The sequence below is a fragment of the Panthera uncia genome (genome assembly GCF_023721935.1).
Source record: "Panthera uncia isolate 11264 chromosome A1 unlocalized genomic scaffold, Puncia_PCG_1.0 HiC_scaffold_17, whole genome shotgun sequence".
Lineage (NCBI taxonomy): Eukaryota > Metazoa > Chordata > Mammalia > Carnivora > Felidae > Panthera > Panthera uncia.
In genome coordinates, this window is record NW_026057577.1 from 32,584,812 (window position 1) to 32,599,483 (window position 14,672).

At 45.4% G+C, this 14,672-nt stretch overlaps 1 protein-coding gene across 2 annotated transcripts; it reads left to right on the top strand.

Moving 5' to 3' along the window:
• The first annotated feature begins 5,831 nt into the window (after positions 1-5,831).
• Positions 5,832-13,167, top strand: PURA (purine rich element binding protein A). Of its 2 annotated transcripts, none has more exons than XM_049649359.1 (2): positions 5,832-6,266; positions 11,980-13,167. In XM_049649359.1, exon 2 carries the CDS (start codon positions 12,127-12,129, stop codon positions 13,093-13,095), a length of 969 nt encoding a protein of 322 aa, XP_049505316.1. In that variant the 5' UTR covers positions 5,832-6,266; positions 11,980-12,126; the 3' UTR covers positions 13,096-13,167. The 2 variants fall into 2 exon arrangements, with proteins under 2 accessions (XP_049505316.1, XP_049505317.1); XM_049649360.1 differs by having other exon boundaries at positions 5,832-6,127.
• Positions 13,168-14,672: the final 1,505 nt, after the last annotated feature.

The window sequence follows — 14,672 nt, forward strand, 5'->3', positions numbered from 1 at the left end:
TATTTTAGGAATATAACATGTTATGCTATCTATATTTTACTTAACCAGTGTTGTCCTGGGCAGCAGTCTCCAATCAAACACATTATTTCCATAATGAAATGCATCAATAGTCACACCAAATGGAAAAATGAAGACTTTAAATAGAGTTATGTCTGTTCAGATCAGTTTTTACACCAAAAAATTAAGAAAAAAGTGTTTTGGATTTTGGATTTGCAGATAAGGAATTGTGAAGCTTTGTCTACCATAAATCTTATTGTATTAAATAATGGAATAATAAGCATGGGAAATGCAGAGCAATAATGATATGAAATGAAAAACTTTACTGAAAACCTAATGTGTACCCAGAAAATCTAATGACTTTTTCTCTCTTAAGGAAAAAAAAAACAACAGATGTGTACATAGTTACCACATGGGATGTTACCTGGATTATAGCTGGGTGACTTTATGCGGCATAAATTTTTCATGATGCCCAGAACATCTCCCCAGATGTTCGCATGAATGACTATTTCAGGTCTCTGCTCAAATGTTACTTCCTCAGAGAGGATTCCTTCATCACTCCATTTAAAATATCACATGGGAGGCATGTGCACACACAATCACACAGTGAACTCTTGCCCCTTTACTGCTTTCTTTTTCTTTTAAGCACTTACCACTATCCAACATTATCTTTTTTTTAAATTTCTTTAACATTTATTCAGTTTTGAAAGACAGAGAGCATGAGCAGGGGGAGCGGGCAGAGAGAGAGGGGAAACACAGAATCTGAAGCAGACTCCAGGCTCTGAGCTGTTGGCAGAGAGCCCGACGCGGGGCTTGAACCTGCAAACCGTGAGATCATGACCTGAGCCGAAGTCAGCTCCTCAACCGACTGAGCCACCCAGGTGCCCCCAACATTATCTTATATATTTGTTTATTATCTGTGTTACTAGACTGGAAACTCTATGGAAACAGAAACTTGGTATGTTCAGCACCTGGAACAATGTCTGGTGAATAGGCAATTGATGGATACTGTTCAATAAATGATTTAAGAAAATGAGGCTGATAAACAGTGATGGGTTCCAAGAGCTAGTCCTGATATAGCAGGTAATACTTTCCAAAAGGAAATTCAAAGCAAAAAAAAAAAAAAAAAAGTTAAATGCCACCTAAACATCAGCTGTAATATGTTTATGTAATATATAGATTAATGGAATTCCAGAATAGTAATTTAAAAACATTTTTTCCTTATACACATACTTATCAAGCAAATATTTATGTGCTATCTAAGAGGTAAAAACTAATTATTACACTTACATTTACATTTCATAATTAATTTTGAGTATTTAGGTAGACAAGAAGAAAAGGTATACTTAAAGTTAAAAAAGACTAAATATTAAAGAATTACCAAAAAAAGAATTACAAAATAAAGATACAAAATATTAAAGAAAGAGCTTACTTAGGGTTTTTCCCATGGAAGATTCTCTTGATTTTTCCCCTGACATATTTGACTCACCACTGAGAGAAACCAACTAATCTTCATCTAATTGGAAAGTGCTACTACATTCGGTTATAAAAATGGTCTAAATTAGCTTCAGAGGGCAGTGTAATCTGGTTGTATGTACACACCCACTTATGTATGCATGTATTTAATCTTGCTCCAGGTAGTAAAACTGCAATACATTTATATTTTAAAGTAAGCCAACAAGGGAATTTTGGGGGCACCATAAAACATGCAACAAAGTTCAATAGTACTTTCAGTGCAGATAGATCCACTGTTTGGAAAGGCCCAGCTTTGCTCTTCATTGTCTCTTCATCTCATCCATATGTCAGCTGTGACTTCGGAATTACTTTTTAAAAGAAGGAAAGGAAAGGGAAAAGTACAGATTGGAATTTAGGCCAAACAGTGGCAAAAGTATCAAAACTAACTACCATTTTCAAGTTACCATACTGTATATTACAAATTGACATTCCATTGATCGTGGTTAAAATACCATCATTTCAACATGTGTGACTTTTGCACTTTTTTCTTTCCATTATTCTTTAAAAAATTTTTTTAATGCTTTTATTTAATTTTAAGAGACAGAGACAGAGCACGAGTGGGGGAGGGGCAGAGAGAGAGGGAGACACAGAATCTGTCTGAAGCAGGCTCCAGGCTCTGAGCTGTCAGCACAACTTGAACCCACATCCAGAGCCAAAGTTGGACCAAGTCGTATGCCTTACAGACTGAGCCACCCAGGTGCCTCATTCTTTCCATTACTCTTAAACTGAGAAGAAAGAAACAAAAACAAAACAATATTCCAACAGCAGTTTAATGGCTTTCAAACTCTGTTACCTCAGATTATGCAAGGATTTTCCATTAGAATTACTTGAAAAAATAATGGAAATTGAGAATGTATATGTTTCCCACAGGAAGAGGGGCTCCCTGAAATAAGACAAATTAGCACACATATCTTGGCCAAGTGTTGTGAATCAATGACTCCAGGATAGGAAGAAGGAGGTATAAAAGATGAAACCAGACAACCAATACCAAAAAAGATCAGAGGCTCATCGACAGTGAGATCAAGTTTAAATAATTACTGGCCTCTTTGCTCTCAAGTGGTATTTGATGGTATCGTGGTAGGAGGATGAGGAGTGATTTGCCACAGCTCTAGACCCTCAACAGAGAGGATTCTGATTACCTGCTTTTGAGAATGGTTCAATACCATGTTAGCATTAAAGGAGTAAACTAAACGGTCCACTTCAATAAATCTTACATCAACAAAGAAAAAGCTGTCCTTGTTTAAGTGAAAATTCCAGATCATCAACATAATCTGTTTCAGGGCATATATGAACTATACAAGTCTCATGCTTCTGACTCTTGTCTTCAAGTCCCTAAACTGGAATGAAACCAGATAAATGCCTGAGGAACCACTTCGCACCCCAAACACGTGCAAACTTTGTTCAACAGAACACTTTACTGCCAAAATGGAGTTGGCAGAAGTTTGGAGCAAAGGCCCCCAGGCTGCATGATTTGCTGGCACCAGAGAGCTTAAAAATCTTAACATAATACTGCTGAGTTTGAGCCCTACCAACTTGCTTGAGACTCCTTCTCTAAGTTTGATCTGAGAAAGATGGAAGCTGCCATCAAGAAAGACTTTATTAACACTTCATCGTCTACCCAGAAATAATTTGATTTCCCACTCCTGATGAACATACAGATATATTCTTGGGTAGTTTTGTTTACTTATAAATTTACAACTTATATTGTAAATCTAACAGAGTCTATTCTGAAATACATATAAATTCAATTTTGTTTGGTGGCTTGGATAAAGGCGTACAGGGAAACCTACTGCAAAAAGATTGATTATGATGATGTTCTACTTAGAAAATACTGATCTAAATAGCTCCCATACATGATTCAATCACAACTGATTACCCTCAAACGCTGTGGCAGAAATTCAGATGCAGAATATCTATAAGTTGCTATCAATTTATATATAGTTTAGTTTGTATTATCACTTCTCTGAGTTTGAGTAATGGTGATTTAGTTTGTATATGAACAATTTAGGAAGCGAGGAAAGGAGCCAGGAAGAATTCTTCTCTTTCACAAGGGTCAACAGTAAGGTGCTATTTGGGATCCTCTTAAGCTTGATGCAGTTTAATGAAGAATTATAAAATTATTACAATTATAAAATTGTAGTTAGGGGTGCCTGGCTGGCTCGGTTGGTAGATCATGCAACTCTAGATTTTGGGGTCATGAGTTCAAGCCCTACCTTGGCAGTAGAGCTTACATAAAAAATAAATAAAATTATAGTTAGAATACTGGCAACTATACAAACAGTAACTTTAAACTTGTAAATTTTTAATATGCAGTATTGAGAAACTATGGTTTGTTTTGGAAGGTTATTTTGTGCTGGTTCAATAGGAGATCAGGTTTAGAATAAAGATGCTACTTGTGCCTCATATACCTAAAAAAAAAAAAAAAAAAAAAAGAAGAAGAAGAAAAAGAAAAAGCTCTTTAAAAACTTTCAAATCTTTTCCTTCAGTAACTCCATGTATTAATTTCTCTGAAAGCCTTTCTGTTTTTCGTCCTCTGGAACCTCCTAAATATTCTAATTCTCAGATATGATTTCCTATTTCTAATCTCCACAATAGAGTTGGATGTATTTAGGACAAAACACTCTTTAGGATATCCAGTTGCAGAAGACTGTAGTTTTAAAGATATTTATATAGTAGTGCTGCCACCTAAAGATGAGGTGAATAAAGAAGCAATTCAAAAGAAATGACCCATCATTCTTAAACCTGTCTCAAAAGTTTTTTCACCTCTAACTAGGGATTAATAAACACTTTGTTGTTAGTATAGAATCTGAATTGTTTTACAATAACTTATTGCACAGCTGCGATTTGCTGTGGCAGGGAATTCCAAACTTAAACCTTTTAGAGTCCTCTGTGATTTGGCGTCTCCAGGAATACCTCCAAAATTTCTCTGAGACATTAGCACTGACTACAATACGTGGAGACGGGGGACAGGGGCATCCAAAGATACCCACAAGTAAACAATTGAGGGATTTCTGGTTTAGTGGATAAAGTAGGTAATACTAGATCCCTTTATGGGTCACAGACTCCTTGCAACTCTGAACTGACGTTTTTGTAAGTCAATTTTCTCATCTATAAAATGGGGTTAATTTCATCTCACTCCTACTTGCCTCAAAGGTTTAACTCGATAAGCTTCCTAAAAAAAAGTCCGGTCCTATAAGTGAGTTTAAAAGTTTAATATTGCCTAATAAAAGGGTATTCTACCGTGTATTGCAAGGTAACTTCAAAATAAAATATGCTCAGCTAAATAAGTTAGGACAGTGGCTAAATTTTTAACTACAGAATGACTTCTCTGACATCTATTTAAATCATGATAAAGATGGTTAAGGTAGCTTTCTATTTTGCAGCTGATAACTTTTAATTGACCCATCTTCCATGACGCAGTGTTGCAGGATAGAGATGTGACAGCATACAAAGTATGGAAGAAAGTTACCGTGCACCAAACATCTTGTCAAACTTGGTAAGATTTCAAGAAAACTCTTAAAGGACACTTTATAATTCTGCATTTCGCCCCTGCGTAGTAATTTATGAAAATTAACTCGTCTCTTACATTTTCTCCCTCTCAGCCCAAGGACGCATAAATAATATTTATCAGGGTTTTGTCCTTAGTCACAGTCCCTCAAAGGGGCCCAGTTTCACCTACACTGCGTGGGAGGCTGGGCAGCAACCCCACGCTTCCTGTCAAGGATTCCTGGGGCTTAAGCCTGAACGTGGCCTCGCCTCTTTCTTCTTTATGCTAATTCTGCCCTTCTAGCCCTCTCGGCAGGCGTCTGAAGACCAAGGTGAGACCCTCCCGGGAGATAAAAGGTCTACTGCTTCCTGAGAGATGCGGGAACAAGGGCATAGGGAGAGGGTGACAGGGTGGGAGCTGCACGGATAACGACGCTTAGGGCCCTAGGTTGGAGCTGGTGCAGGCCCTACAGGGCTCTAGACCCGCCAGAGCCTAGCTCCAGCCTTCAAAGCCCAACGCGGGTTAAGTCCTCCTAGGGGCGCCACGGGCGGCGAGTGGAGGAAGTGCGCGCAAAGAGGCCACAGGCAGCCCCTTCCTCAGACGCGCCTCAAGGCCTGGGCCCGCGGGCTGTTGACGCGCCAACGGCGCAGGAGGCGCGCGCACGCGCAAGAGGAGGGCGGAGGGAGCGCGCTCGGCGCCCGCCGCCGCGGCGACTGAAACGGAGGGACGCGAGGGCGGAGGGCGCGAGCCACGGGGGGAGGATGGGGGAGAGATGGTGGGTAGCGCGGAGCGCGCGCTGACGTCGCTCGGAGTCACGCACGGAGCGCCGGGTTACGCGCCGACGTCTGGCTGCCACGACTTGCCGTCTGCGGCGGCGGCGAGCGGATCCCGCAGGGGAAGGAGGAGGAGGAGGGAGAGCCAAGGGGGCTGTGAGTGAGCGGGAGAAGCAGGGTGTGAGCCGGACTTGCCCGCGGGAGGGAGAACGAGCGAGAGCCGGGCCAGCCATCCGAGCCGCCTCCTCCTCCTCCCCTCGGCGTCCCGCCCCCGCCTGCCAGCCCGCCCTCCTTCCTCTTCAGCCGGCTGAGCCCGAGTGAGGCGCCGCTCAGCTCGCGCTGCTGTCCAGGACAGGTGTGCGCGCGCGCGCCCTCCTCCCCCTCCTCCCCTCCCCCTTTCCTCGCGCCAGCCTAGCGCCTGCCTCGCGCGCGCCCTCCCTCCCTCCAGCCCGCGCCCTCCCTCACCTGCGGCAGGACAGCGCCCGCCCGCCAGGGTAAGCCCCTCGCGACCTTCCCTGCTGCCACTGCCACAACTCGAGGTGCCGCCCACCCTGTCCCCTCTAATTGCCCTCTTTGCCCCAGGAATAATTACTGTACCATTGTAGACATCTTCGCACCCTCCCTCCGGGGACTCAGGCAGTGCAGCAACGCCCCCCCCTCCCGTAGCGCACGAACGAACGAACGGACTCCCACCTCCAAAAAAGAACAAAATCACACGCCCCTTAAAAAAAAAAAAAAGAAAAAAAAAAACAGACATTCCTACCTCTGCTGACGGTAGTAGACCACCAGTGGTGCCGTTTGCTTAGCAATCCCTAAGCCCCATTTCCCCTGGCCATCTTCGCCCGGGCCTGGGACAGTGCGCCAAATGTGGCCGACACTCCCTGCACAGCAACCCTGGCAGGAAGGGAGAGGAAGGAGGGTTCTAGGCTTCACTACCAACCCCTCCTCTCCTCTGTTCAACCCCCACCCCCGCAATGCATACACCCGCCCAGGATGCGTTGTAAAAATAAAAAATAATACATTGGTGCTGACATCGCAGATGAAGGCAGGCCCAAGGATGGGTGGCTCGAACAAGGCGTTTTTGCTGCCCCACGGAGCTAGGTCAGCTCAACAGCCTCCTCTGTCTTTGTTCGGGGGCAAAAGGAACGGATGCGAAGCTGGAGGGTCTTCCCTTTGAGTGACAGTGGGCTCCGGAGCCGGCTGAGGTGTCTTTAGAAGGGACCCCCACAAATATATCTGCCTTGATTCTGAACTTGGAGAGAGAAAGGCCCCAGTCCGGCTAGGGCAACTTTCTTTGGCTCGTTGCTGTCTATCCCCAAATAAATGCCACCTTCATTTCCGCTGTGTGTGAGGGACCCTTTTGAGGGTTCTAATTCGTTCTGTCGGGCCAGGTGCTCTTGGAGAGCTTTTTGCAGCGGTGTCTGTGGTTGTGTCCCGTGTCCTTGGAAGGGAGGTCCCAGTGCTTTGTAATAGACGGAATTTGGTTTGACGTTTTTTGGTAGACTGTGAGAGGAGAAAAGGATTTTTTGTATTATTATTGCTTCAAGACCCCCACTGCTCCCAGCCCAAACTGACGTTTGCGAATTGCGGCTTTGAAAATTGGAGTGTTGAGTAGAGTGTGGAGAGAGTTGCTGATTTCATTCCGTTGGGTACTAGTAAAACCTTTTAAGTATCAGCCGGAAGAGAGTGAGCTATTGACATTTGCATCGGTTCTGTTTGGGCCTTTTGGGTACATAAAATGTCGGGTTCTCGGAATCTTTTATCGAATTTAGAATGTGTGCTACGTTTATTTAACTCTTTTGCAAATGCTTGCAGTGAAAACATTTTGTGAAATGCGAGGGTTCTATCACATGGATTGTTCTCTTCAGGTTTTAAATGTTTAATTCATATCTTTAAACATTAAAATAGCACTGGAGAGGCATAATTTTGAAGATTAGGTGAGCTATAGAAGGACAATGTGCTTTTAAAAAATGATTGATGAAATACTACTACTATTAGTTCTTGTTGTTGTTAAACGTTAACATTTACTTAAGAGTTTCCTTTCATTTTCCTGGTAGATGGCCATGAGAAGAAATGGGTAATTCCTCCACTTTGAACACTTGCAGTACAACATTCCAGTTACTTTTAATAATTTGGGTATTGAAGATAATTGTGTAGTTTAAGACAGGCATTTAACCTAAGCAGTACTTGAAAACAATTTCTAATGTTCTTGCTTCTCTTTTGTTTTGGAAATCTGTGATACTAATCAGCATATTGTTTCTGTTGGGAACTCCATAACTAAAAGGGTTTATTACCCAGAGGTAGATTCTCTCCCTCCAAGTTTATTTTATAAATGTGTGTGTGTGTTAATTTTTGCTTTTAAAGACTAAAGCTTATTAGAATCACCCGTAGTTCAGGCTAAGGAAAATTGAAGCTTTTTTCCTTTTTGTTCTGCCTAATGTTTGTTTCACTTGTGAACAATATTTGTTGGTAAGAGTTTGTTAACGGCATAGAGATAGTGGGATTAAAAATAAAGCAATCTCTGTTCTCTTCAAAATGTGTGTGTAGTATTAATAAAAGAGCTCAAGAAATCTAGACGTTTATCAGATTTTTTAAAGTAAGCAAACTTTGAGCAGAAAGGGAATATTTTTTGATGATTTTTAATTAACACTGATATTTTGCTGCATGTTAATTTATTTCGTTTCCTCTTTGCCTTTCCTGCATTGTATTGAAAATTTCAATTTAATTTTACAACTGTTTGTTTCAGAATAACAAATTCAAGAGGCTAAATACTAGAACGCTTTTCATTTACTAAGTATGTTATTTAGGTAATTAACAAATGGCTAGAAGTCATTTTAAATCTACAAATTTTCTAATGGATTTTCAATGTTAGGGTGCAGATCTAACTCTGAAATTCTTTTTAAGCTTCTAAACTTTTTAAGACCTTGCTCTGAGACAATATTCATTCTTCCCAGACTGCCTTTTAAGGCTACCGTATTCTGTAGCCTAAGGAAAGCCGCCTTTCACCATCTCCTTCCTAGTCTGACCAAAGCCCCACATTTACAGGCTTATCCTGAAATTAACTTTTTGAGAAGTGAAAATGTGCTGAATATCCAATTTATCATTGAATTGTTTTGGAAAAGCCATTATTAACCTTGCTTACCTTTTAGATACATTTGTAAAATAGGGGACAAGCTGGTATATAATGGTAGAAATTTTATACATATATAATAAATAATGTAAAATAAGTAAATGCATATTTATGTGAAGAGATCCAGGTCTCAGTGGTTTGCTGGTTTGAGTTTAAAATTCCCATTTTGAACATGCAAATGATATTTAACTTGTGTTTTGTCTAGAAGCTTCATCAGTTGCCTGTGCGCTGGGGAACTAAGAACTCAGTTGCTGGTGACACTTTTTCAGAAAATCAGGGTGTTCCCAAAGTCAAACTGCTTCAGAACCCCTGGATATAAATGTTTGGGACAGAGAAACGAGAAATTTAAACTCTAAAGTTGGTCACGGAAGGTGGGCATTTTAAAGCCCTTGTTTTCTGTCCTGGGGGAAGCAGTCATTAGCGTAGAAGAATGGGACCGGCAGGCGCGTGTCTCCTCATCACAATCCCATTGGGCTTCTTGCTGCTAAGAGCTTTCTTGAGGGGGCAAGCGCTTGGTTCTGTGCAGGGTAAACCCCAGAAGAAGAGCAGCGGCTCTTCTAGATCAGACGGATCGAAACAGATCTTTAGCCTCAGTTTACAGCTGGAAGCGTAATGCCCCGCCCTACTCTGTGCGGAGACCCTGCCACTCAGCCTTTGCGTCCCAGTTTGGGGCCAGGGTCTATCCAGGGTCCTGATCGCTACTGTGTGAACTTGAAGGAGCCACTGCTTTTTCTCGTTTTAATTCTTTCGCGGTGGGAAGTGCGCCAACAGTTCTTCTCTCCCCTTCCTTGCAGACTTGGGGACAAGGGAGGGAGTTTAGAAAAATCAGCAATAAAATGGCACTACTCGGTACTGGAGGATGCCCCCAACTAAGGAAAAGTTCTTTATGGAGCCCAAAGCCTGGAATTTTGTCTGTCAGAATGGGCCTCCCCTTCAGGGAACCATTTCAGGGACCATTTCAGGGACTAGTAGGTGGTTCTGGGGCTGGTTCCCACAGCACTACTCCAGTTTGCTCTTTGGTAGCCATAGTGCTTTTCCCTGTTTCTTGCTCTTTAGCGGGAAGTAGCAAACATCAGCCCAGAGCCAGAGTAGCTAATGCTGGGTAGAACGGAGCCCTTGCTAAAAGAAAAAGCAAGCTGTGAATACTTCGGAGGCAGGTTTGCTCAGGAGGTGAAGGGATATATTAGGGAGCTTTGAGGGCTCAGGTATTGACAAGGTTTAGGTCCTAGACTTATCTGGGTTTCGTGATCCTTAGTCCTCTCCAGCCCTTTCTTTTCCAGGAAGCTTGCACAACTGTGGTACTCAGCTGTCTGTGAAGCTGAATGAGGGAGGGAAGACTCCTTACTTTGGGGGTTGAGGGATGTTGGGTGGGAATGGCACCCACAGATGGGACAGAAACACTCTTCTAAGGATGGAGGCAACAATCCATGCTTGAGAAAGCCAGGAGTAAGGCTGTGATGTCTATCCCCTGAGCCCCCTGCAGAAGGTGATAAGGAGAATGTAGGGGTAATGGCAGGGGTTCTCCTGGAGATAGGCCTGAGCTTCCCCACAACTCTTAGAACTGCAGACTGCAGGGAGGGAGTATGAGCGTTTGCTATATATGTAGGAGAAGGAAAACAGGCCCTAGATTATGCCTTAGATCTAGGAAGAAAGAAATCACTTCTTTCCGAGTCTCTTTCTGAGACCAGAGACCCCCTTTAGCTGTCACTGTCCAAAGATTCATTGGTTAATTAATGGTTGATAACCTAGCTGTCTACCTAAAAACCACTAATCATGTAATGCTTTACTTTTTGAGAGGTAGGGGCTCTCCTGGACACTAAGGAGTTTCTGGGAGGAGGGGTAAAAGGGGCGAGCGAACCTGCGTTAATGAAACCCGTAAGGAACTGCGTTTCCCAGGAAATTCCTGACATTTTTAGCTCGTGAATTTACTAAATCTTGCTTGGTTTTCTCCTCCATTCTGGGTCCTTCCAGAGGGGAAGAAGAGTGGGTTAGGGGCTGAAGGCTTGGCAGGGCCTGGTTCATCCGCAGAGCTGGCCGGCAACCCAGGCTGGGCTCAGCCTTGAGCAGGGTGCCCCCCTTCCCCAAATCTCGGAAGGAGGAGGGGGAGGCAGGCGGGCAGTTGTGGTCCCACTGGGGGCTGGTTGAAGGTTTTTGGGTGAACGTGGGGTTTCTTTTTGATTGTTGCTTGGGGGGAAGGGCAAAGCCAACGAGAACAGGCACTGCGGGCACCCCGGCCCTGGTGCGGCTGCCGTCCTCTGCTTGGCTCCCCCCCGTCGGTGAGTGCGCCCGCCCGCCCGCCCGCCCGACTGTGCGGGGCTGCGGTTGGGGGGAGGGGGGAGCGGGATCATCTGAGGCCAGAGCCGCTGCCGTGCGCTGGGAGGGGGAAGCGGCGGGAGCGAGGGGAGGGACGGGCTAGGTGTCTGCTGCTCCGCGCCACTGCTGCCGGCGCCCCGTCCTCATCCTAGGCAGCCCCTTCTGCAGCTAAGGGTTACCGCCGCACCACCTCTCCTGTTCCTTGCCCGCCTCTGCGGCCAGGGCTCTGCGGTAGGAGATAGCCCAGGCGGGCAGTGGGTGGGCCTGTCTGGGTTTGGGTTTGGGTCTGACTGAGGCCCACATGTAAGGGGGTGACCGTGACTTGGTGTCCCCTGTCTGCAGCGGGCTCAGTAGCGCTTCACAGGCCCTTCCCTCCACATCCTCTCTTCGGGGTCACTGGAATGCAGAACTCAGGCCCTCTCCCTGTGCTTAGTATGGCAGTCCCCTTCTCACCCCTGGTCCCCCAACTCCCTGGGCCGAGGCCGCCCAGGGTCTGGCCAACAGCGACAGCCACAGTGGTGGTGGCGGCAGCAGCTGCGACGCGGCGCGTCCCACAACCTCCCCCCCCACACACACACACACGCCAGGGGTGTGGGGTGAGGGCCGGCGGGTGGGCGCCGCCTGGCGGGCGGGCGGTCGGGGGGCTGGCATCAGGGAGGGGGCGAATGTCACGTGCCGGCGGGCGGGTGGGCGCGTACAGTAGGGCGCCCTGCTACTGTACTGGGGAGTCAGTGCCCTGTTACCGGGTCTCGTCTCTCCCGCAGATCTCGCGAGAGTGGCTGACTGGCTGTGGGGGTTGCGGCGGCAGCAGGCGGAGCCGGGGAGGGAAAGCAGCGGCGGCTGAGGCGACTGAGGCGGCGGGCGGAGCGGCAGGCGGCGGCGGCGGCGGCGCGGCGGCGGAGCGCAGCATCATGGCGGACCGAGACAGCGGCAGCGAGCAGGGTGGTGCGGCGCTGGGCTCGGGCGGCTCCCTGGGGCACCCAGGCTCGGGCTCGGGCTCCGGCGGGGGCGGTGGTGGCGGCGGGGGCGGCGGCGGCAGTGGCGGCGGCGGCGGAGGGGCCCCGGGGGGGCTGCAGCACGAGACGCAGGAGCTGGCCTCCAAGCGGGTGGACATCCAGAACAAGCGCTTCTACCTGGACGTGAAGCAGAACGCCAAGGGCCGCTTCCTGAAGATCGCTGAGGTGGGCGCGGGCGGCAACAAGAGCCGCCTCACTCTCTCCATGTCAGTGGCCGTGGAGTTCCGCGACTACCTGGGCGACTTCATCGAGCACTACGCGCAGCTGGGCCCCAGCCAGCCGCCGGACCTGGCCCAGGCGCAGGACGAGCCGCGCCGGGCGCTCAAGAGCGAGTTCCTGGTGCGCGAGAACCGCAAGTACTACATGGATCTCAAGGAGAACCAGCGCGGCCGCTTCCTGCGCATCCGCCAGACGGTCAACCGGGGGCCCGGCCTGGGCTCCACGCAGGGCCAGACCATTGCGCTGCCCGCACAGGGGCTCATCGAGTTCCGCGACGCTCTGGCCAAGCTCATCGATGACTACGGAGTGGAGGAGGAGCCGGCCGAGCTGCCCGAGGGCACCTCCTTGACTGTGGACAACAAGCGCTTCTTCTTCGATGTGGGCTCCAACAAGTACGGCGTGTTTATGCGAGTGAGCGAGGTGAAGCCCACTTACCGCAACTCCATCACCGTGCCCTACAAGGTGTGGGCCAAGTTTGGACACACCTTCTGCAAGTACTCGGAGGAGATGAAGAAGATTCAAGAGAAACAGAGGGAGAAGCGAGCTGCCTGTGAGCAGCTCCACCAGCAGCAGCAGCAACAGCAGGAGGAGACCGCCGCTGCCACCCTGTTGCTGCAGGGTGAAGAAGAAGGGGAAGAAGATTGATCAAACTGAATGGAAAAAACCCACACACACATGCATACACACACACACACACACAACCACACACAGAAAATATACTGTAAAGAAAGAGAGAAAATAAAAAGTTAAAAAGTAAAAAAATAAAAAATAAAAAAAAAAATAACTGTTAACTCCAAGGGAGCACCACCCACAGAACCTCCACCAACTGACAGTTTCTCTTCTTGACTTGCCACCCATCGCTGGATGTTGTCCACTTTATCCACCATATAAAACAGTAAGCAGCTGCTAAAAACAAAAAACAAAAAAAATACAAAAAGTAATAACATTATATGAACTGTGTTTCCTACTTGATTAAAAAATATAAAGAACTGAGTGTTTATTTCCCTAATTAACCAAGAACTTTTGTACACGTTTAAGCTATTATTATTAAAAGTGTTTGCAAAATGGTCAAGATTATAATATTGCTGAATTATATAAAAGTCCTTTTCATGTTGAGCTAACATTTGACTTTAGCACAAAAAAGAGATATTTTAGAACACGTAAAATAATATTTTTAGTTTTTCTCATTTTGTTACCAAATTTCAAACCTTACATGGAGGTTATTATAGTATATTTGACACCCTATATACCTGTGATTAGAGATGTGTATATATATGAGGGCTAGGCATGCTGTGTGTCTGAGCTTTGTCTAAATGTTATGCAGAAGTTTGTAGAGTTAAAGGTACGTAGGTTTAATTCATGCAAGGTAAACAATAAGTGCTCTCTTTTATACAATATGCATTGCATCTGGACCTTAAACATATAAAAATGGTCAGTGAAACTTCTGTGAACATGAAGAAATTATTAAAAAAGGCATTTAAATGAAATTTGCTAAGTTGTGATTTTTACGGTTGGAACCAAAGTTATTCAATAGTCAAAGGAAAAAGAGGAAAGAAAGAAAAAGGAAATCTCCCATAATATTTTTCTGCATCTGTTTGCTTTGATTGAGTAGGTGTTTTGTCATTATTGTGTATATGAGATGTATCGTTCATAATATATTTTTTTTATTATGTGTAGAAAGATTTTAAAAACTTAAACTAACGTGCAGCAATTTCCAGTGAACCTGTACTTGGACATCAGGTAGCAAGTCTATTTGTGGTCACTAGCACTGTCTCCTAAACTAGTAAGAGGTCTGAAGCTATTCTTTGATTTTTGCCAGTGCTATTAACTTATGTAGACCTGTTAAAAAGCAGAGCAACACAATTATAGTTATCCTACTGAGCCATGGATTCTGAGTTTCATTTTAAAAGTGAAAGCCAAGTTGGTATGTGTAAAGGATTTCCATGTAGCTGTGGTGCTAGTTATTACTGGCTACATTATATGCTAAGTGTATTTGTGTTCCCCAAGTGTACAAGCCTTCTATCAAAAGTATGTTCTATAACTCATATATTCAAGGTGTAGGGTATGAAAATGCAAAGCTTAGGAGAGCACTTTACCAGGCTGGTGTCCTCCAAACTGAAATTGTTTGTATCGATAGTCTTTTACAGGTTTTCATTTAAAGATGTTCGTGTGCTTTTAATTGACAACTAACTTCTTGCTGCTGTATAGTAAAATATTAATAT